The sequence below is a fragment of the Eleutherodactylus coqui genome, chromosome 4 (assembly GCF_035609145.1).
Source record: "Eleutherodactylus coqui strain aEleCoq1 chromosome 4, aEleCoq1.hap1, whole genome shotgun sequence".
NCBI classification, from domain to species: Eukaryota; Metazoa; Chordata; class Amphibia; order Anura; family Eleutherodactylidae; genus Eleutherodactylus; species Eleutherodactylus coqui.
This window is the reverse complement of record NC_089840.1, coordinates 150,550,393-150,575,608: the sequence shown is the minus strand read 5'-3', so window position 1 is coordinate 150,575,608 and position 25,216 is coordinate 150,550,393. Positions and strand designations below refer to the sequence as shown.

General features: G+C 47.1%; 1 protein-coding gene across 6 annotated transcripts in view; it reads right to left on the bottom strand.

Annotated features, from left to right (window-relative positions):
• Positions 1–25,216, bottom strand: part of LOC136625803 (plasma membrane calcium-transporting ATPase 4-like) — a 183,085-nt gene that overhangs the window by 111,159 nt on the left and 46,710 nt on the right. For all 6 annotated transcript variants that reach the window (XR_010792581.1, XM_066600307.1, XM_066600303.1 and 3 more), the window contains exon 3: positions 761–958. Coding sequence is in view for 5 of the 6 variants with exons in the window: in XM_066600307.1 (XP_066456404.1) it covers positions 761–958 (198 nt within the window). In the remaining variant the exon portion in view is untranslated. The remainder of the gene's footprint in view (positions 1–760; positions 959–25,216) is intronic.

Genomic DNA, 25,216 nt, shown 5'->3' with positions numbered 1-25,216 from the left:
CAGTGGACCAAAAAGTTAAAAAATTATTGCCAGACACAAACTAGGAAAAGAATACAAATAGATAGCAAAGACACAGAATGTTCTAAAGATACAGTTGAAAGAATAGTTTGTAAGTTCAAAAAGAACACTGGCTACACTACGTGGACGTGGCAGAAAGTGGAAGCCATTCCCGGAGGCAGGTGGTGTGCATCCAGAGATGGGCTCCATATTGATCTTTACTTATTTTTGGATTCTTCCAAACAGATTAATAATACATAGTTACTACATGTGGTTATTGGTACGTTTTTTTTCTCTCAGAGCTGAATTCTCAGCCTCAACTAAGTGCCGATCAATAAGCACATCCATCCGCACTTGTTTACTTTTATGTACACGTGCCTAGAATTGCTTATGGTGATGAATGATTACAAGTATGATTGTCCGAGAGCATAGGCCGGCTTTACATCTCCCCGATTAGCGAGCATTTTTATGGTTGCTGAAAGCGTAAGGTAACAAATGGCCACTCGTTTGTCGGCTGATTGTTTTCCTAATTTGCCAGGAACCGCAAACATTCGGACGATCATTCGTGCTGTGACTGTGTAAAAGACTACTTTCAGATCATCACTGTAGCTACTATGTCTTCTTCTCATGTTCTTTTGAATCACTCTTTATTGCATTTCCCATTAAAAAAGATGCAAAAAAAGCTAAACCATGTAAATTGAATGGCATCTCTGGGAGCTGTGCACACATGTGCACATACAGTATGTAACAGCAGGCGACTTACCTTCATTGTCTCCGCCTGGAGGATGGTAGAAGGACAAGCCAAGGGATATTATAGCTGCAATTTCCAGGATGATTAAGGTTACATCTTGCAAGGCTTCCCACACAAGTTGCAAGAATGTTTTTGCTTTCTTCGGGGGAATAAAATTTTTACCAAAGGTTTGTCTTCTCTTTTCCAAGTCTGCGAGGTTTCCTGACAAACCTGTAACAGTTATAAAAGCAGTTTAGCTCGAGGCACATTTATCACACATAACAAAATGGACATTGGGCACCAACAGACCCCTCACTGGTGCAGGTAGTGAACGATGCAAGAATGCTTACTTTCACATAATGGAAGACTATAACTGGAATTACATATTTGGCAGAGGGTCACAACTTGACATGATAGGAAAAGTACCATTTAACCATTTTGGTTAGGACTTCCATTCTAAATCATCGTGCCATGGGCCATAGCACAGAGAGCGTAGAGCCAGAGCAGTGAGTCACGTCTGCTGCTGCCTGGCCATGGCTGACAAGCTGTTGGACTGCAGTCAGTCCTTGCACAATCGTTGAGGTCCCACAGAATGTTCTGCACTAGAAGTATCACTCTGTTTGCAGCAAGTGCTGTATACACAACATTTAGCCATTCCCCCCCAGGACACCAGGGCTGTGGATTTGAGGCCATGAAGCAGATTTTGAGCTCTTCGGCATTCTCAGCTGTGGAGCATCAAAGGGAATCCTGAAGGCTTCACTGATGGTATCCATATGGATGAAATGTGCTATAAAATATGCACCAAAACCCTACAGTCCACATTTACAGAACTATACAGCTATACAAGCTTACAGTAGGGAGTTAGAGATCCCTGAGAGAAAACACTATGAGGAGTTAAAAGAGACCAAATCTAGATCCAAAGCAGATCAATACATCTTTAGAAAACTTCAGTGAAAATCTTACTATTTGTTAAATGTCACATCTTTTTAGAGGGGCCAAGTCTGCTGGTGTGATTCCAATAGTCTGCAAATCCGTCACTCCGTTTATTAAGCGTTGCTTGCGCACTGTCAGGAGGGCGGTTGTGGATCCCCCTGGCCACGCATCGGTCTGGGTTTGGACTATCTGTGGAGGCAGCACCCGACGGGTGAATTGCGATGGGTAAATTGAATTGTGGACAGGCCACGAATCCGACGGCTTCCACTGATTTCAATGGAAGCTGTCCGTGTGAGATCCACACCGAAATGGAGCATGCTGCGATTTTTTCCCCGTAAATCAAATCCTCATGCTGTATTTCACTTGCGGACGCACGTTTCCCTATGGGTGGCTTGATTTGCGGGTGACCCGCGCGGATTACGCAAATCAAATCCGCTCGTGGACATTCGGCCTTAGTCTTTCATTTATAAAAAACATTACAAAAGATTTATAACATTCCGTTGCCCTTTCGTCATTATGGGGTACTGGGTGCAAAGTGAAGGGGAAAGTTGAATTTTTTAAATTTGCACAACATAATAGTGAAAGTCTGAAGACTTCCTGAATGCAGTGCTTTTCCAAAATGAGTCAAGTCACAAAAAACTGTTTTAGAGAAAAATCTAACTAAAAATATAATATTGTAAAAGTTGTAAGAAAATACATCATTAAAGGGGTTGTCTCGCGGCGAAATGCAAATTTTTTTTTCAACCTACCCCCGCATTCTGCCCCGTTAAAATCAATACCGTTTGTAATTAAAAAAAAAAAAAAAATCGCTTACCTCCTTCCCAGTTCGCGCAGCATCTTCTTTTAAAGATGGCCGCCGGTCCTTTCCCAATGATGCACCGCAGTTTTCTCCCATGGTGCCAGAACGCCGCTCGTGCCCTGACCGACCAGAAGGGAGAAGACCCTTCTGCGCAAGCGCCTCTAATCGGGCGATTAGACGCTGAAATTAGACGGCACCATGGAGACGGGGACGCCAGCAACGGAGCAGGTAAGTGAATAACTTCTGTATGGCTCATATTTAATGCACGATGTATATTACAAAGTGCATTAATATGGCCATACAGAAGTGTATACCCCACTTGCTTTTGCGGGACAACCCTTTTAAGTATTCTTTCAGCAGAACGATCTGAACTGTATGCTGGGTGGTCACTGAACACTATTATTTTGTATATAAAGTTGGTCTTGTTTTGTTTTGACATGGTGGATGTGGGGCTACCTTCACACTAGTTTTTAGACTGATCCAGTTTTATTACCAATGGAAGTGAAATAGATGTAATTGGGCATTTTTAAACATTGTTTCTAATTTTCAGCATTTAAAAATTCAATGAATGTAGCTCAGTGGTTAGCATCATTAACTTGCAATTTTGGAGTCCTAGCTTGAAATCTCAGATAGATCTGGTGTAGAACAAGGAGTGGAGCTGCATCAGCAGAGGCTGGGCACAGGGGTGCTGTGTAGGTCCTCGTCCTAACTAGGTGTTCTGATGGTGAAATAGCAAGAAAGGTGTATGCGTGGGGTGCCGACCGCAGTTAACCCAGTAAGGCCTCATGTCCACGGGCAAAATATGATTTAAGATCCGCAGCGGATCTCCCGCGCGCGGATCCGCACCCCATAGGGATGCATTGACCACCCGCGGGTAGATAAATACCCGCGGATGGTCAATAAAAGGGATTTTAAAAAAAATGGAGCATGAAAAAATCTGGACCATGCTCCATTTTCGTGCGGGTCTCCCGCGGGGACGGCTCCCGCGGGCTTCTATTGAAGCCTATGGAAGCCGTCCGGATCCGTGGGAGACCTAAAATAGGAATTTAAAAGAATTTACCCATCCGGAGCGGACCGGGAAGGTCTTCTCTTCCTCACGGCCGGATCTTTCTTGCTTCGGCTCGGCGGATATGCCCGGCGCATGCGCGCGGCACGTCGGCGACGTGCCGCCGGCGTGACGAATTCATCCGCCGGCCGAAAAAGAAGATCCGGCCGTGAGGAAGAGCAGGCCTTCCCCGCCCGCTACGGATAGGTAAATTCCTTTAAATTCTTATTTTCAGCGCTCATGTCCGCGGGGCAGGAGGGACCCGCTACGGATTCTACATGTAGAATCCGTAGCGGGCCTGATTTTCCCCGTGGACATGAGGCCTTAGTGTACAACTTGTGGTAGACAAATGGATATATCAGTAGCATCGCTCCCCTAGAAGGAGTATGGAGGCTCTAGTACCCTGTTGGGCCGCCTCTGGCTTGGATGCAAGATGAGATACAGGGGCATGGAGGCTCTAGTACCCTGTTGGGCCACCTCTGGCTTAGATGCAAGATGTGACACAAGGGCATGGGGGCTCTAGTACCCTGTTGGGCTGCCTCTGGCTTAGATGCAAGATGTGACACAGGGGCATGGGGGCTCTAGTACCCTGTTGGGCTGCCTCTGGCTTAGATGCAAGATGTGACACAGGGGCATGGGGGCTCTAGTACCCTGTTGGGCTGCCTCTGGCTTAGATGCAAGATGTGATACAGGGGCATGGAGGCTCTAGTACCCTGTTGAAATGTCAAATGAGTTGCGCAGTGATAAAGTCAACTGTCCGCTAAATGTCACCAGTCTAACCCAGGAAGTGCAGAGCTGCCTTAAATAGATTAAGATAGACAAAATTGTCGGGTGCCGATGGCATACACCCCAGGTTTTAAAGGTTAAGCAATGTGATAGACAGACCCTTGTTTCTAATATTTAAGGACTTTACAGTTCCACTGGATTGGCACATAGCCAATGTGGTGCCAATATTCAAAAAGCGATCAAAAACTGAACCTGAAAACTTACTTCTATTGTGCGTAAAATGTTTGAAGGGTTTCTAAAAGATGCTATCCTGGTGTACCTCAAGGAAAATAGCCGTATAACTCCATATTAGTATAGGATTGAGAGATGACTCCTGCCAAACCAACCTGATCAGCTTCTACGAGGAGGCAAGTTCTAGACTGGAACGGGGAGAGTTATTGGATCTTGTGTATCTGGATGTTTCCAAAGAGTTTGATACTGTGCCGCCTAATAGGCTGATATATTACAGGAGAATGCTGGGTCTGGGTGAGAATGTGTGTAAGAAAGTGGGCGTAACTGGTCAGTGATAGAAAGCAGGAGGGGGGGTTATATATGGTACATACTCTGATTGGGTAACTTACTAGTGGGGTACCACAGGGCAGTACTGGAGGGGGCACACGGACAAGGACTTGGGGCTTTTAGTTAAATGTAAGCTTAACTGGAGCAACCAGTGTCAGACAGCTGCTGCTAAGGCAAATAGATCATGGGGTGCATTAACCCCTAAAGGACATGGCCCATTTTGGGCTTAAGGACGCAATGATTTTTGGCGGATTTTCATCTCCATTTCTTAAAAGCCATAACTTTTTTATTTTTTCATCGATGTGGCTAAATAAGGGCTTATTTTTTGCGTGGTGAACTGTAGTTTTTATCTGTGCCATTTTTGGGTACATAGGCTATATTGTAAAACTTTTACAATGTTTTTGTTTTATGACCGCAGGGAAAGAAAATGCATAAATTCTCCCATAGATTTTTTTTTTTAAAGCGTTAATTATACAGCATAAATGGCAATACATTTTTTCCTGCAGGTCGGTAGGCTTACAACGACACCAAAATTCTTATTTTTTTCCTCCACTTTTCTGCAATAAAAATATTTTTGTTTTGTTTCTAAATTGCTGCATTCAAAGTCCTAATAACTTTATTTTTCCATGTAAGGAGCTCTGTGAGGGCTTACTTTTTGCGAGACAAGCTGTAGTTTTTATTGGTACCATTTTGGAGTACATATGGCTTTTTTAAAATCCCTTTTATTGCGTTTTTTGGGAGGACAAATGCTAAAAATTAGCATTTTGCCTCAGTTTTTTAGCATTTTTTTTACGCTTTTTACTGTGCAGGATAAAAAGGGTGTTCAACCAAATATGTGCCTTTTTTTAAATATACGCCTATATGAGAAAAAGCCCTAAAAAAGGGTTTTTTTTACATTTTCTTTTAAATTTTTATTTTTTGTACATTTTTATTTTCTTTTACACATTTCTGTCCCACTGAGGGACTTGCACCATACCAGCTCTGATCACTAAGATAAGGCATTGCAGGACTTCTGTCCTGCAATGCTTTATTGCTTATTACAGCGATCAGTGGCACTGGCAATACAGGACGCCATGGCAACCAGCCGGGTCCTCTGCGATTATATCGCGATAGCCCAGCAATGTCAGAGAGAGAGCGCGTTCCCTCTGTGAACCCTTCCCATGCCACGATCTACATACATCGCGGCAGGGAAGGGGTTAACAGTGGGGGGCGCATTTCCTAAGCACCCCTGCGTTGCAGTGGGAGGCCGGCTATCACTGGCAGCTGGCTCCCGCTGCTGGATAGCGCAAGATCTCTTATGATCTCGTGCTAGCCCTATGACGTAAGGGTACATCCAGTTGCGGGAAGTACCCCACCTCCAGGACGTACCTTACATCATATGGAGGGAAGGGGTTTAAAAGAGGTCTAGGGGCACATGATGAGAACATTGTTCTTCTGCTTTACAAGTCAATGGTTAGACCATACATGGAATATTGTGGAGAGTTTTGGGCACTGGTACTCAAGAAGGACATATCAGAACTCGAGAGGGTACAAAGGCAGCAGCTAAAAGTAATAAATGGAATGAGAGGACTACAATACCCAGAGGTGATCAAAATTGGGATTCTTTAGTGTTTTTAAAAGAAAAAAAAAAAAGACAGCTGAGGGGCGACCTATAACTCTGTATAAATCATGGGACAATGCAGAGATTTCTCCCATCAGCTATTAATACCCAAGACTGTAACAAGGGGGCGCTCTAATAACCACGTATAGATATATCAGGGGTCAACACAGAGATCTCTCCGATCAACAAAATACTAATTATCACCTGCTCATCCATGATTGAGTTACATGCTCACATGACATCACCACAGGCTGCTGTCCAGCTTGCTATGGAATACTAACAGAGGCCGCAGGGGATTTGTAGATGTGGTTCATCCGTAATCTGCACAGGGATAAAGGACCTGTGATAAAGTCAGTGTCATGTGATCAGGGGCGGAGCATGTAACTAACTCAGGATGAAAGACCTCTGATGATATCAGTTATATGACATGGGGCGGAGTATGACAGTGAAGCCATCACAGGTTCTTCATCCCTAGCACGTTGCATGGCTAGGTAGGTGCATGCGACACAGCACGGCTAGGTATCACATATGTCCTTAGCAAGGGAAGTTTCAAGCCTGCACGACCTCACCACTACAACACAAATACCCTGGTGACCGGCACCCCGACCTCCCGACTATATAACAAATACCCTGGTGACCTGCACCCCGACCTCCCCACTATATAACAAATACCGTGGTGACCTGCACCCCGACCTCACCACTATAAAACAAATACCCTGGTGACCTGCACCCCGACCTCACCACTATATAACAAATACCCTGGTGACCTGCACCCCGACCTCACCACTATATAACAAATACCCTGGTGACCTGCACCCCGACCTCACCAATATATAACAAATACCCTGGGGATCTGCACCCCGACCTCACCACTATATAACAAATAGCCTGGTGACCTGCACCCCGACCTCACCACTACATAACAAATAGCCGGGTGACCTGCACCCCGACCTCACCACTATATAACAAATACCCTGGTGACCTGCACCCGACCTCACCACTATATAACAAATACCCTGGTGACCTGCACCCCGACCTCACCGCTATATAACAAATACCCTGTTGACCTGCACCCCGACCTCACCACTGTATAACAAATACCCTGGTGACCTGCACCCCGACCTCACCGCTATATAACAAATACCCTGGTGACCTGCACCCCGACCTCACCACTATATAACAAATACCCTGGTGACCTGCACCCCGACCTCACCACTATATAACACATACCCTGGTGACCTGCACCCCGACCTCACCGCTATATAACAAATACCCTGGTGACCTGCACCCCGACCTCACCACTATATAACAAATACCCTGGTGACCGGCACCCCGGCCTCACCACTACATAACAAATAGCCGGGTGACCTGCACCCCGACCTCACCACTATATAACAAATAGCCGGGTGACCTGCACCCCGACCTCACCGCTATATAACAAATACCCTGGTGACCTGCACCCCGGCCTCACCGCTATATAACAAATAACTTGGTGACCTGCACCCCGACCTCACCGCTATATAACAAATACCCTGGTGTCCTGCACCCCGACCTCACCGCTATATAACAAATACCCTGGTGACCTGCACCCCGACCTCACCACTATATAACAAATACCCTGTTGACCTGCACCCCGACCTCACCACTGTATAACAAATACCCTGGTGACCTGCACCCCGACCTCACCACTATATAACAAATACCCTGGTGACCTGCACCCCGACCTCACCACTATATAACAAATACCCTGGTGACCTGCACCCCGGCCTCACCGCTATATAACAAATAACTTGGTGACCTGCACCCCGACCTCACCGCTATATAACAAATACCCTGGTGACCTGCACCCCGACCTCACCACTATATAACAAATACCCTGTTGACCTGCACCCCGACCTCCCGACTATATAACAAATACCCTGTTGACCTGCACCCCGACCTCCCGACTATATAACAAATACCCTGGTGACCTGCACCCCGACCTCACCGCTATATAACAAATACCCTGGTGATCTGCACCCCAACCTCACCACTGTATAACAAATACCCTGGTGATCTGCACCCCGACCTCACCACTATATAACAAATACCCTGTTGACCTGCACCCCGACCTCACCACTGTATAACAAATACCCTGGTGACCTGCACCCCGACCTCACCACTATATAACAAATACCCTGGTGACCTGCACCCCGACCTCACCACTGTATAACAAATACCCTGGTGATCTGCACCCCGACCTCACCACTATATAACAAATACCCTGGTGATCTGCACCCCAACCTCACCACTGTATAACAAATACCCTGGTGACCTGCACCCCGACCTCACCACTATATAACAAATACCCTGGTGACTTGCACCCCGACCTCACCGCTATATAACAAATACCCTGGTGATCTGCACCCAGACCTCACCGCTATATAACAAATACCCTGGTGACCTACACCCCGACCTCACCACTATATAACAAATACCCTGGTGACCTGCACCCCGACCTCACCACTATATAACAAATACCCTGGTGACCTGCACCCCGACCTCACCACTGTATAACAAATACCCTGGTGATCTGCACCCCAACCTCACCACTGTATAACAAATACCCTGGTGACCTGCACCCCGACCTCACCACTATATAACAAATACCCTGGTGACCAGCACCCTGGCCTCACCGCTATATAACAAATACCCTGGTGACCTGCACCCCGACCTCACCACTATATAACAAATACCCTGGTGTCCTGCACCCCGACCTCACCACTATATAACAAATACCCTGGTGACCAGCACCCCGACCTCACCACTATATAACAAATACCCTGGTGTCCTGCACCCCGACCTCACCACTATATAACAAATACCCTGGTGACCAGCACCCCGGCCTCACCGCTATATAACAAATACCCTGGTGACCTGCACCCCGACCTCACCACTATATAACAAATACCCTGGTGACCTGCACCCCGACCTCACCAATATATAACAAATACCCTGGTGACCTGCACCCCGACCTCACCGCTATATAACACATACCCTGGTGACCTGCACCCCGGCCTCACCGCTATATAACAAATACCCTGGTGACCTGCACCCCGACCTCCCCACTGTATAACAAATACCCTGGTGACCTGCACCCCGGCCTCACCGCTATATAACAAATACCCTGGTGACCTGCACCCCGACCTCACCACTGTATAACAAATACCCTGGTGACCTGCACCCCGACCTCACCACTATATAACAAATACCCTGGTGATCTGCACCCCGACCTCACCACTATATAACAAATACCCTGGTGACCTGCACCCCGACCTCACCACTATATAACAAATACCCTGGTGACCTGCACCCCGACCTCACCGCTATATAACAAATACCCTAGTGACCTGCACCCCGACCTCACCACTATATAACAAATACCCTGGTGATCTGCACCCCGACCTCACCACTATATAACAAATACCCTGGTGTCCTGCACCCGACCTCACCACTATATAACAAATACCCTGGTGTCCTGCACCCGACCTCACCACTATATAACAAATACCCTGGTGACCTGCACCCCGGCCTCACCGCTATATAACAAATAACTTGGTGACTTGCACCCCGACCTCACCGCTATATAACAAATACCCTGGTGACCTGCACCCCGACCTCACCACTATATAACAAATACCCTGGTGACCTGCACCCCGACCTCACCACTATATAACAAATACCCTGGTGACCGGCACCCCGGCCTCACCGCTATATAACAAATAACTTGGTGACCTGCACCCCGGCCTCACTGCTATATAACAAATAACTTGGTGACCTGCACCCCGACCTCACCGCTATATAACAAATACCCTGGTGACCTGCACCCCGACCTCACCACTATATAACAAATACCCTGGTGACCTGCACCCCGACCTCACCACTGTATAACAAATACCCTGGTGATCTGCACCCCAACCTCACCACTATATAACAAATACCCTGGTGATCTGCACCCCAACCTCACCACTGTATAACAAATACCCTGGTGATCTGCACCCCGACCTCACCGCTATATAACAAATACCCTGGTGACCTGCACCCCGACCTCACCACTATATAACAAATACCCTGGTGACCTGCACCCCGACCTCACCACTGTATAACAAATACCCTGGTGACCTGCACCCCGACCTCACCACTGTATAACAAATACCCTGGTGACCTGCACCCCGGCCTCACCACTATATAACAAATACCCTGGTGACCTGCACCCCGACCTCACCACTATATAACAAATACCCTGGTGATCTGCACCCCGACCTCACCACTGTATAACAAATACCCTGGTGACCTGCACCCCGACCTCACCACTGTATAACAAATACCCTGGTGACCTGCACCCCGGCCTCACCACTATATAACAAATACCCTGGTGACCTGCACCCCGACCTCACCACTATATAACAAATACCCTGGTGACCTACACCCCGACCTAACCACTATATAACAAATACCCTGGTGATCTGCACCCCGACCTCACCGCTATATAACAAATACCCTGGTGACCTACACCCCGACCTAACCACTATATAACAAATACCCTGGTGATCTGCACCCCGACCTCACCGCTATATAACAAATACCCTGGTGACCTACACCCCGACCTCACCACTATATAACAAATACCCTGGTGACCTGCACCCCGACCTCACCACTATATAACAAATACCCTGGTGACCTGCACCCCGACCTCACCACTATATAACAAATACCCTTGTTACCTGCACCCCGACCTCACCGCTATATAACAAATATCCTGGTGACCTGCACCCCGACCTCACCACTATATAACACATACCCTGGTGACCTGCACCCCGACCTCACCACTATATAACACATACCCTGGTGACCTGCACCCCGACCTCACCACTATATAACAAATACCCTGGTGACCTGCACCCCGACCTCACCACTATATAACAAATACCCTGGTGACCTGCACCCCGACCTCACCACTATATAACAAATACCCTTGTTACCTGCACCCCGACCTCACCGCTATATAACAAATATCCTGGTGACCTGCACCCCGACCTCACCACTATATAACACATACCCTGGTGACCTGCACCCCGACCTCACCACTATATAACAAATACCCTGGTGACCTGCACCCCGACCTCACCACTATATAACAAATACCCTGGTGACCTGCACCCCGACCTCACCACTATATAACAAATACCCTGGTGACCTGCACCCCGACCTCACCACTATATAACAAATACCCTGGTGACCTGCACCCCGACCTCACCACTATATAACAAATACCCTGGTGTCCTGCACCCCGACCTCACCACTATATAACAAATACCCTGGTGACCTGCACCCCGACCTCCCCACTATATAACAAATACCCTGGTGACCTGCACCCCGACCTCCCCACTATATAACAAATACCCTGGTGACCTGCACCCCGACCTCCCCACTATATAACAAATACCCTGGTGACCTGCACCCCGACCTCCCCACTATATAACAAATACCCTGGTGACCTGCACCCCGACCTCCCGACTATATAACAAATACCCTGGTGACCTGCACCCCGACCTCCCCACTATATAACAAATACCCTGGTGCCCTGCACCCCGACCTCACCACTATATAACAAAATACCCTGGTGACCTGCACCCCGACCTCACCACTGTATAACAAATACCCTGGTGACCTGCACCCGACCTCACCACTATATAACAAATACCCTGGTGACCTGCACCCCGACTTCACCACTATATAACAAATACCCTGGTGACCTGCACCCCGACCTCACCACTGTATAACAAATACCCTGGTGACCTGCACCCCGACCTCCCCACTATATAACAAATACCCTGGTGACCTGCACCCCGACCTCCCCACTATATAACAAATACCCTGGTGACCTGCACCCCGACCTCACCACTATGTAACAAATACCCTGGTGATCTGCACCCCGACCTCACCACTGTATAACAAATACCCTGGTGATCTGCACCCCGACCTCACCACTATATAACAAATACCCTGGTGACCTGCACCCCGACCTCACCGCTATATAACAAATACCCTGGTGACCTGCACCCCGACCTCACCACTACATAACAAATAGCCGGGTGACCTGCACCCCGACCTCACCACTGTATAACAAATACCCTGGTGACCTGCACCCCGACCTCACCGCTATATAACAAATACCCTGGTGACCTGCACCCCGACCTCACCACTACATAAATAGCCGGGTGACCTGCACCCCGACCTCACCACTATATAACAAATACCCTGGTGACCTGCACCCCGACCTCCCCACTATATAACAAATACCCTGGTGACCTGCACCCCGACCTCACCACTATATAACAAATACCCTGGTGACCTGCACCCCGACCTCACCACTATATAACAAATACCCTGGTGACCTGCACCCCGACCTCCCCATTGATCGAGCCTTTTTTTAAGGAGTCCTGTGATACCATCTAAAACTGCTCCTTCTGAACACCAAAGAACAATAAAACAAGCGCAAGAGCAATGAGTTATGTTGCTGAAGCAGAGCTGGTGGCCGCTTGTAAGCTTTAATGGTGGGCAGCGCAGCAGCATCAAGCCCCCTGTGATCGGAGGGTGGGGCAATCTCTGAGCTGAAGTACACCTCAGATCTAGATACTGCAGCAACTCTCACCACCCCCTCACACTTCACTCGCTCGTCTCTCACCAGCTTCTACAATAACCCACGCAGATTTCATCCATAGCAGTTACTGTGCGCTTCTCATCTTTTAGGATTCTGTCCACATCACTCAGGTGTTCTAGAAGACCCCTCTAGATGCCCCAAACCATTTATGTAAAGACATTAACAACTGTGAGCGTTTCTGTGAAGAGGTATCAGACAGGTGACTTAGTACTAGGGAGGACGGCCGCCTCCTGGTGGGTTTCCATATTCGCCTTCTTTCAAAATTCTTCTCATACTTCAAGCTTCTGTGAGGCTAAATGTACAACGTGTCCTTGGTGCCATCTGCACATAGCAGGCACCGTTCACACTATTTCGTGCCAGTCCCTCTGTGTTTCAGTGCCCAGTTTGGGAGATTCATGAAAACTGCTTATAGTAATATGGGAATGGGGACTCCTCTATGTTGTACAGTATATAGTTACAGTCTTCAGACGAGCGGATATAGCCTGCATATTATGTGCGTGTAATAAACACTGCTATATGCCTATTGACTTAGGCCTCCTTCCCACGAGCGTGACGGGCTCCGCAGCGTAATATTACGCTGTGAAGCCCGTCACGGCGCCCCCCAGAGCCCCTATACTTACCTGCGGGAGATAGCGTGAAATCGCTTCCCCGCCCACCACCGCCGCGTCACCGCTCGTCACCGCTCGTCACCGCCCACCGCTCTCGCGTCACCAGCCGTGTCACGTGACGCGGCCGGACCGCGTCATTTGGCGTCATATGACGCTCGGCGGTGGGCGGGAAAGCGTTTTTTCACGCTATCTCCCGCTGGTTACAGCGGGAGATAGCGTGAATGGACGGCTTCCATTGACTGCAATGGAAGCCGTCAGTGCGTACAGCCCGTCCTCACCCGCAGAAAATAGAGCATGCTGCGGGTGAGGACGGGAGAAATCGCGGTGCGTAATTCCGCGGTGGAATTACGCATCGTGAGCATGGAGCTATTAGGTTCAATAGAACCTAATAGCTGCGTGCAACGCAGCGGATTTTCGCCGCGAATTACGCGGCGGAAATCCGTTCGTGGGAAGGAGGCCTTATACTGGGCCATTCAGACCTGCGTTTTTCACTTGTCCTAATTTTGTGTACAATACGCACTGTTAACATAGGCTGGTGCATAAAATGCTATCTATATATTTGCTGCATATTACGTGAGACCACTCTAATATTAGGGAGGCAGATCACTCCAACAGGACAACAGTGCACTAGCAAGAACAATGCCTGTAATAAGTGCAAGACCCCTGGAAACAGCTGAGGGGCGCTAGACCCCACCGCTCATATGTTAGCAGTCTATCCCGAGGAGAGGCAGCAATTTTTTATGGCCCAGACTAGTAATTATTAGGAAATTAATAGTACCAGCCAAACAGATCTGCTACGTTGCTTTGCCTGGTTATGTGATCAGGGAACGCAGCTAAGATCCGGTACCTGACATCACATGTGCTGTCAGGCTCTGCATGTAACTCGCACAAATTTGATGGAAAAATGGTAATTAGTAGTTTGACTAGTAATTATTAGGAAATTACAGTACAAGCTCTGCTACGTGCACGTCTCACACACAGCTCTGCTACGTTGCTTTCGCATATGAACTGCACATGATTTACAGACTTCAGCAGCTTGGTGAAGAGACATGTTCGCTCATAGCTTTCGCATAGGAGCTGCATGTGTTTTACGAACTTCAGCCAGTGGCTGAGGTGAAATCGCGGCTTGTCGATGTGTCATGTACACTGCATTAACTTCTCGACAGCGGTGAGTGACATGGTTCCACAACAGCAACAGTTTGCTTCAAACCTTACAACGGTTGACGATTAGATGAAGGCTGGACTGGTGTTTGCGGCATTAGCACTGGAGATGACATGATATCACGTTCAGGAGATGTGAAGATAGCGGTGAAGGACTGTGCTTCAATGTTGTTGGTCAGTATGCATCGCCAGCTATGTATGTGTACATTTTTGAGGTGTCATTTTTTGGAGCCTCCACACAGGTGTCCAGCTGTCTCACAACCAGGTACAAACTAGCAGACTGACTACTGGTGTATCCATAGCAACTGAGGGGTTTGTGGGGGATGTAGTCTGCCCATCATTCCTCATTCAGTGCAGAAGGAGTATAAAGGACCTGTGATGTCACCATCATGTGATCAGGGGGCATCACAGGTGCTGTCAGGCTCTGCATGTAACACATACATCACACACCCACACGACGGACAAGTGGTCGTTAGAAGTTTGACAACCAGGTAATCTCCTGTTAGGAAACTAGTTTGTTATGGTGTTCATCAGTAGAGGAAAAGGATCCCTGACATTCCATGTGCTGCCCACTGTCTGTTGTCAGATGAAGTCCATCTGTAAGAGAGTCTGTTGTCTTTTGCGGGACAAGGCTGTGCTTGGTATACAAGAAGGGCACCCTACCTGGGCACCACGGCCTTATCAATCAGTTGATCAGTGGGGATGCCAGGGGTTGGACCTTCACAGATGGCCTATCCTGAGCATGGCATGTGTTGTGTCTACAAAGGTTACTGGCAAACCAGAGAACTGTGCGCATGTAGCATCGCTAAAGGATAATGTGATAGCATGCTACAGAGATAGCCCAGTGACGCTATGTGCAAAGCATGGTTGCCCAAACTGAACAGCAATGGCTGTGTTACGTGCCTACAAGGCAGCCATCATGGTTGGCACTGCTACATTTATATTGCCAGCAGTTTCCTTGATGGATACAAACATACAGGAGGAAAATCTGCAGCAAATGTCACATCTTAGCTGGAAATGTTAGTAAGTAACAAACTATATGAACCAGGAGTTACACAGCCTGAAGAGTCACCCGTAGACCCTATATACTGCCTGCTAGCAGACCTGTTGCTGATTGCTTTGTTCACCTTCATTTTGCAACTAAGGCCTTTCTCACACAGGCGCTATTTTCAGCGCCACAGTAATTGTGGTTTAACGCTCCAATTGCTTTCAATGGAGCCTCTCAGACATGCATTTGATCGCAGCAGTTTCCAGTGCCGCGATTTTCAAGCATCGCTGTGGGCGAAAACAAAAGTAAATCGCAGTAAAGCGCCGCGATCGAAAACACAGTGCTTTACCAAACATCTGTGTGAGTGAGGCCTAAGGCTGCTCTCACACCGATGTCTGTAAAAACTCTGATTAAACACAGCATTTCACAGTTTTTTTAAACGCATCCCATTGTTGCAATGGGTGATGAGGCATGTTAAAAATCGCTGATAAGGAAGATTGAACGATACCGCTGCAGCGCCACCTTTTCAATGTCCGACCCTTTATAACAATGATTGGGAATTGAAAGCCAAGCCAGAATGCATACACAGACAGCTGTTTCGGGGTTTTTAACCTCTTATCAGTGTGCAGAAGGTTTCTAGCTTGGCTAGTGAGAGGCCTGTGATGTAGGTCAGGAGGGGTAACATCTCTACTTAGGAGGAGCATGGATTACCCAGAGGAGCATGGATGGCGTTATAAGTCTCCTCATTCACTTTCTTAGTGCTCTCCCTGCGGACTGCGGCTTTGAATACTGGGGAAGTCCAGTGTTGGTGTGGTTCACCTATGAGGTGCAGGGCAGCCCGCTGGATTTATATATTGTGTCATTATTAGGAGGTGAGCCTACATGGTGCACTACAAGTACCATGTAGCCTAACACCCTGCATCTGCTCATCTGTGCGGGAATTAACACTAAATAGCCCCCCCCATGGTATAAGGAGATCTTGTGATTGGCTGACTCATCAGTGTGCAAGTTGCTCCTCCGTGTAGTAGTCTGACCACCTACATGTCTATTCATAATGTCCTAGCCCAAACGCAGGTCTACTGACCGGCCATCCCAGCATCCTGGAGGCACATCCTAAACATAGTGGTTATAGAAGCCCAATACTCCCACCATACAGTTACTATATAGAGGTAGGTGCCAGTTTCAGACTGGTGCTCTGAAGACCATATAAGTAAGTACAGTACAGTTATATTTAGTCACTCACAGGTGACTTCCTCAATTGAGTTCACGTTTCCCAATAATAATGCCTGGTGTTGTGCCGTTTCCTATGCACTCCCTTAACAAAAATAGTACCTCCTTAATATTAATAATGTCATCAAACTAGTAATCGTGCCCTCAAGTACTCCCTTAATAGCAAGCATGCCCGAGTGTGTCTCTTTAGTAGTTATAGTGCCCCAAGTGCATCCTTAATAATAATAGTGACACCAACTGCCCCCTTTGTAGTAATTGTGCCCCCCAAATAGTAAGAGTGCTTCAAATGGTCCCTTAATACCGTGTTTCCGAGAAAATAAGCCCTATCCCAATTTTTTTTGGGGGGGGGGGGGGGGGGGGTTGAATTATAAGCCCTACCTGCAAAAATAAGCCAAAGCTGCACTACATGAAAAAAACTAAAAAACACATCAATAGTCACCTAGCCCGCGGCATCTGACTCCCTCGCGCTGGTCATCGGCGCTGCGGCAGGCTTCTGTGACCCCCTGCGCTGACATATCATTCTCTTTCTTGTGACAGGGCTTTGAGTACCCCACCTCCTGCAAGCGAGTGCTGTGATTGGATCGAGCGCCGGGCTATCCGAGCAGGTGCTCGATCATTCACAGCCATTCAGAAAGCCCAGTCACCAGAAAGAGTGATCTGTCAGCGCAGAGAACATGGAAGCCTGCCGCAGCGCCAGAGACCAGCATGAGGGACTCCGATGCCGCGGGCCAGGTGAGTATAAGCCTACACACACACACACACACACACACTCTTTTGGGGTAAAGTTAATATAAGACAGTGTCTTATTTTCAGGGAAGGGCGGTAGTAAAAATACCCATAAGTGCACCTTAGTTGTAATAGGGCCCCTTAATACCAATTATGCCCCCCAAGTGACCACTTAACAGTAAGTGTCTCCAAAGTAGTAATTATGGCTCCAAGTGCCCCTTTAGTATTATTTGCTTCACTCAGTATTAGCTGCTGAGCCATATGCGGTAAAAACAAAATCAATAAAACTATACTTACCTGTCCATGACCGGCACAGTCAGTACCCTTCTGGCACAGGGCAGATGGCACGATGGAGTGATGTCACTGCGCTGCTTGCGTCAGGCCAGTGAAGGTCCTGGCTATGTGCTTAATGCATTTGTGGGCCGCAGGGGCACCTGTGTGCCAACTTCTCAAATCAGTGTACTGCTCAGAGGAAAGCAGCCGTAGCGGAGGTCAGGGTGCCGGGCGCCAGACAACTGCTGGGAATAGACAGCCTGAAATCATGGCCATGAGAATAAGAGCCCCTTTACACGGGATGACCTGGCGGGGGGCAGATGCCTGACAGGTTGTCCCAGCAATAATCGTACGAATGCTAGTGGCTGAAGATAATTCTGGTCCGTCAGCCTCCATTCACAGTAAGCAGGCAGTCGCTCATAAGGCCATTTTCACACGTGTTACCGAAACTAAAGTATTTTACCACATTTTTGTGCAATGTTTTCTAACACATCCTACTGCTGTGATAGACATGATGATTAGTCAGTGTAAAATGTCTATTGATTTGTACTAAACTAGACGTATTATGTGTGTTTTGTGACTTCAGCCTAATGTGAAACTCTGCTGCATAAGGAAAGAGTTAAATCACAGTGTTATATGTTATTGCTTGAGTTCATCTTGAGTGTTTTCCCAGTCCTCCCCATCCCCCACACAGAATCTTCTTGAACAAAGAGATATCTACTTTCAGTTTCAGTTTTGAGCACATGTTTGTAAGACAAAGACTTGCTTATACATTGGACTTGAGAGGAGGTGGGCAGGAAGGAGGGGGGATTCTATATGATCCGACAAATGAGAATCTTATATGTTACTGATGTAATCTGTTGCACACCCATTAAAGGGCGGTTATCATGTGTTATAATAAAAAGCCTGAGCCTCTACACATTGTAGAGACTCTCCCGGTTTTAGACCAGCATTTGTGTCTGATCTGGTCGATGATGTGTGCACACTATACAATTTGGAAGCTACAAAATACCCCGAAACCTGCTGGAGAAAACCATAATCCAGATCAGTAGCGTCCTTCTGGGTGAGCCCGAGTAGAGATTTTGATTTCTTTCATTCTGGAAAAATACAGAGATCGGCAGATAGCACGCAGAACTCAGGGGCCCGAAAATCTACAGAACACGGTAAGATTGCTTTATGTAAAATCTACCGATGTGAGCTGAATTCTGACTGCTAATCTGACTGTTTCTGATCCAGAGTGATAAATCAATGAAAGGCAGGTAATATAGTTCTTTCTACTCGGAAAAAAGACCACCATTTTAACCTGCCTAAGGGGTATTTTGTATGCTGTGTATATTATGTCTGAGCCGGTTAAAAATTGTGTATACAAGACCAAGAGACAAATTCTGTGAGGGTTGTGTCAGAAGGGGCGGACTTGGCTGTTTAAGTCTGAGGGAACACGCCGGAGAGACACTTACTCCTAGGTAAACTAGTGTGAGGTTAGGAAAATTTATGATACGCATATTTACATTTATGATTGAGCGTGTTATGTTCTCATATGTGAAAAGGTATATACGCGAGAATTATAGCCGTGGTGTGACGGCTGACGTCTCCAGAAGCTCTTGGTCATTGAAAATAATCATCAGTCTTTGCTTGTTTCAGACTAGTTTAAAGAATGTGCAGTGTTTATTATTGGGGGAGGGTTGCTGATAAGAGAGTGGACTGAAGTTAAGCCACTGAAAGCATTTCCCAATTAACCCTTCCGTTCCCTTTGTCTTGTATTTTGTAGAATTAATGTGCATTGTGATCTGAGTGGGAAAGAGAGGTTATATTGGAAGGATTTGAAGAAAGCAGATTTTACAAGAGGAACACTATTGTGTCCAGAAACTTCAGATAGGATAGAATAAGCAGGTAGAATAGAATGAGGGATCAGTGCAGGATGTTTTGGAATATGCAAAACATGTAGAAACGTTTTACAAAGAAAAGGATCAGGAAAAGTTGCAGAAAGAAGTGTCAGGTTATGGACAGATAAGCAGAAATGAGTATGGTAAGATAGACTGTAGAAAGTTTTCAGAAGACGAGCAGGAAACCCAGCAGAAAGAAAGGTGTTAGGTGCTAGTTTTTGCTAGGAGGTGGTATAACGTAAGAAAGATTCAAGATGAGAAAGTATAGTAGGAGATGTGTATTGCTTATGAACAATGTAATGCCTTTGTGTTGAGTACAGCCCCTCCCTGTAATGGCGGCCGCACTTAAAATGTTTAAAACCCCACATAGTGTGACTCTGCAGCAAATCTGGTGAGCCCTGCCCCCACCCTGAAGTTACTTCCCCCCCATGTGCTCACTTTCAGGGTGTGTGATATTACTTCCGGTCCCTCCCCATCCGGGAAGGACCTGGCCCCGCCCCTTCCTCCAGTGGCCATTTTGCCTCACCTGGAAGTGCTGCCGCCCCTGGCCCCGCCCCTTCCTCCGGCAGCCATCTTGCCTCACCTGGGAGATTTGTAGCCCCGCCCCTTTCTGCCTCTGGCGGCCATTTTGCTGCACTTGGGAGGCCTACATTCCCCAGTGCCACTGTATCCAGTGCTAACATCATGATTGTCTGAAGTAAGGTTTGTTTGACCAGACTTTGTTACACTCCAAGATGTGGCCACTTTGGATGTGTGATAAGTTCAGGGAAACAAACCTTTGTGAAGATGCAGCTTGGGACATAGTAGATAACTAAGCTGGTTTATAGTGTATGTAAGATTGGAGTTGATGCATGGGGGACAGAGGCCAGGAATACATGACAGGGGACGCTCTCTCATGTTCCCAGGGGCTCTGTTTTCCACTGCCCGCTTCTCCAATGGATGCTCAGACAGATGATGTTACGGAAGGCTCCTACAGATGGAATAATTTCCCTATAGTCACCCAGCAAACTTTTTCACGCAATTTGATGAAGTAATTTTACTTTTTATGTGAAGAAAGAGGGACTGAATTGCCCAGAATAGGATGTTAATTCATCCGTATTCTTTAGTTTTTTCCCTAAGTCTTTTGTATATTCCAATGTCAGTCTACACTGAAGCTATAATTATATTCCGACAGGAGAGTGAAAGTTAAAAGCTGGACGTTCCCTGAAATACTATTACACTGGGTGACGTAAAATTTTACTTGTGTTGCGCCCCCGTGTGTTAAAAAATGCTAACTGCGACCTGAAGGAAAAAAAAAAAAAGAATCTAAAGGATATTTTCGCTCAGACTTCGCTGCATACAATGTCACCTTGACCTGCAAAGTGCTTGTTTTTGTGCCTCTTGGTTTCCTTTTTCAACGTTGTACTAGTTTGAACGCAATTACTCTTTTTTCCATTGAGTATTCCGGTTCAAAAGGGGGGAGGCATAGGTGATCTGGGTCATAGATGATCTAGGTGTTGTAGATCAGCTATTGGGTTTAAAAAAAAACCAAACGATTATTTAGTACTAATACAGTAAGAAACTGCAGGTATGCAAACAGTTACCGGAACCTCTGTTGATAATGCATATGTTGAGCTTTTTGCAGATGGTACCAGGGTGAGGATTGATGACTCCACATCGGATATGCAGTGGTCACACAACAAGATGTCCTAGAAGCAGAAGCTCTGCCTCCGCATGTCTCAGCACAAGAAGCGGAATTGAAGGCCCTCACTGAGGCGAGTAGAGTGGCGAGAGGTAAGACGGCAACCATTTACACTGACTCCTGGTATGCATTTGGCATAGCTCATGATTACGGCCCAATATGAAAGGCCAGACAGTTTTTACCTTAGCAGGACAACCAATTGAGAATGGTGCAGCGTTACAGAGTCGCATGAAGGCCCTACTTCTACCTGACAAAGTTGAGAGTTCGCACCGATTCCTACACTGGAGAAGCGAGAGACAACACCCTCGCCGACAGCATAGCAAAGGCAGCGGCCCTCAAGCCGTGGAAGAAAGAAGAAAGATACTGACAGTATGAGTCAGTGGTAAAAACTTTGGACATTGACAAAAACGTGGACTTTGATATGTTAAAGACTTTACAGTTACAAGCCAGCAAGGAAGGAAAGGATAAATGGACTAATATGGGAGCAGCAGAAACAGGACAGCGTGTGGTGAACAGTCAACAGCACTTGCCCACCACAGTTCCTGTATCCCATAATGGCCCAGCTGATGGACGGAAAGACCCACCTAGTAAAGCAGCAATGACGACGACGCTTGAAAGAGGATGGGCGACTTCTGGGTTCTCTGTAGCTGCTGCATCATTTGTCCAGTTTAGCATGATCTATGCCATAGGTGAGTCAGGGCAGAAGTAAATTTGCCACATCACACTTGCCGGGACCACTCTACCCATTTCAGGGATTGCAAATTGACTACGTTCAGCTCCCACTTGTTGGGAAGTATGAATACGTGCTTGTTGTTGTCGATGTCTTTGCAGGTTGGAGGCCGACCCTGTTACCAAGGCAAACAAGAAGGTAACCGCAAAGAAGCTCATGAACGAGAGAAATTGTGAATATGGGGTACCAGAAGTGATTCAGAGTCAGACAGAGGTACAAACTTCGCAGGTGAATGTAACATGTCATGTCTGCTCTGGGTGTATCCCAGGCCTTTTATATACTCTACCACCTTTTAGAGTAGTGGAAAGGCGGAGAGACGTAGTGGCACGCTAAAAAGTAACATACTTAAAAATGACGCCACTCTGAAAAGGCTGTCATTCAATAGCCGTAGTCAGTGTTAGATATGAACCCAGGGGGGGATCATGCATTAGCTCCCTAAGAGATTGTTTGGGATAGCCCCAAGGCTAGGTTGTTACTATCCTCTGTAGTTACAATTACAATCTGATGTGTTGACTAAGTATGTGATTTCCGTTGTTAAAGCACTAACCAAAGCCTATGCACAGGTGTTCTCTTCCAGACTCAGAGGCAGACACTGGGACACATATCTTGCAGCCTGGGGATTGGGTGCGCGTCAAGACGTTCCCCAGGAAGCACCCTCTTGAGCCCCGATTTGATGGCCCCTACCAGGTGCTTCTGACTACTGCCACAGCTGTGAAACTAGCCGAAAGACTTACATGGATCCATGCTTCATACTGTAAGAAAGCTTCAGATCCGGGAGACCAGTCTTAGTTGTGCCAAAGACATTACTCTGGTTAGGGCTAGTGAGAGAGGAGGGTGGCAACTGGAATCCTTAGTCGGAAGAATATGAGGGTATGGTTACCTTCTAGTATAACTCGTCCAATGCACAAGTAGCCGCATATTCCTTCGACTATTGTACTGTGGTCCCGTGTCTAGGCGCAAGATCCCACTGCAGGCCAGATTTAGCTCAGTCCAGCTGGTTATATGACTTACATACCCGGGGAATACAATATGTTTGCGCCACTGATAACGTCTGGGGAGAAGACTGCCGTTATTGGGGATTAGTGGGATGTAACACAGGAATAGACTGGTCCTATAAACCGCGAAGTGCCTTAAATAAGAAAGATAAGAGCGGGAAATCCCTAATTAGTCGTATAACCCTCCTTGAGAATAATAAGGACAGCAGGTATTGGAAGGCTGAACTTAGTATGTTGCTTGGTTTTAATGCGGTTTTTACATTAACCATGGGAGATCCAAGCCCGGGGGACGGGGGGACTTACAGTCTGGGGACATCCCGGTACGGGAGGACAGATCCCTTAGGGAAGTTTAAAATAAGGGATATGGTAGATGCACCCGAATGGAAGCCTTCACTTAGTCCCTTGCCCATAATTAACCCCCTCCGCCGTAAGATAAAGACCTTGACGAACATGATGATCATAGCCGACCCTACCTTTTGAGGACACCTTGACAGTAGCGACTGGCTACTCTGACCAGAATCTCTGGTTGGAGTTGATGAGGTACAATGCTAACAGGAGCAACAAGTCTAACTGTTGCGTGTGCGGTAGTGCCCGACCACACTCGGGGATGGTCCCCCTAAATCTCCCTGTAGATGCTGAAGAGTGGTTTATTAGTCTCTTCACGAACATTTCCGCTAATTACACTGTCCGTGAGAAGTGGAAGAAGGAATACTCTATAACTACTTAAGTGTTTTGCACCGGAGAGAGTATTACTGACTACCCTGGAAACTACACCTGCCGGGCAAATAGGCAGGGTGGAGGGAGATTTTTGGGGAACTCACCAACGGGTATTGCTCCTCCTACGGTACGATAGGAGGGGAATGGACACAGAATCAGGTCCAGTCCTTAGGAGACGTTTACTGGCTTTGTGGAGACATGAGGTAGAGGACCCGCCTGGAGAGTAATTGGACAGGGGAGTGTGCCTTAGTAAAGCCCTTATGCTCCTCCACATCCTGTCAGACAACATTGAGGATAATGAGGTTACCCCCAATAGTTAATTTATCTCGATCCAACTCAGTCTGTGTTTTGTGGTTATCCTGTCATGTTGGTCTATCCTTGTTTTCCGCATAGGTACGGCGGTTCCTTCCAGTCTTGTCACTAGGTAGTGTAGGGTCAGGGCAGGCGGCCTGGACGTGTTCACCATCAGGACTATCTCCAGGAGGGACATTGGTGTGGGTGAAGATTAGGGAGTCCCAGGCCGTGCGTACCTGTGCACACTACTAGTATTGTAACATTATACTAGAGCGAGAAGAGAGACCCCTGGTGGTAGTTTTGATCTACACGTGTACATTGACGTCATAGGATAGCCAAGGGGGGTACCTGACGAGTTTAAAAAAAAAAAAAAATAGAGACCAAGTTAAAACTAGATTTGAGTCCATTTTCCTGATCATTATGGTAAATAAACGTTGACTGGATTAATTATGTTTATTATAATTAGCAGCGGTTTATAAATTCTACTAGAGGCGCCTTATAGGGACTAGTCGACCAATAGGACCTACCTCGACTATGACTTTTTAAAATAGAATGGCCTTAGATATGACTTTAGCTAAAAAGGGGAGTGTCTGTAAGATGATAGGGGAGACTTGTTGTACCTACAACCCAGACAAGACGCAGTTGCCATTAAGAAGCTGACCGCACTAACTAAAAAGAGCTAACTTTTGGGACCAGCACTCGCCATGGATGAGTGGGTGGTAAAGGATCCTGGCACAGACGGGCGTCGCTGTTGTATGTGAACTGATGATTACATTTTCTGTTCTAGTCTGCTGTGTTATCCCCTGTGTCAGAGAGACCTGTGAAACTGATGCTGGAAA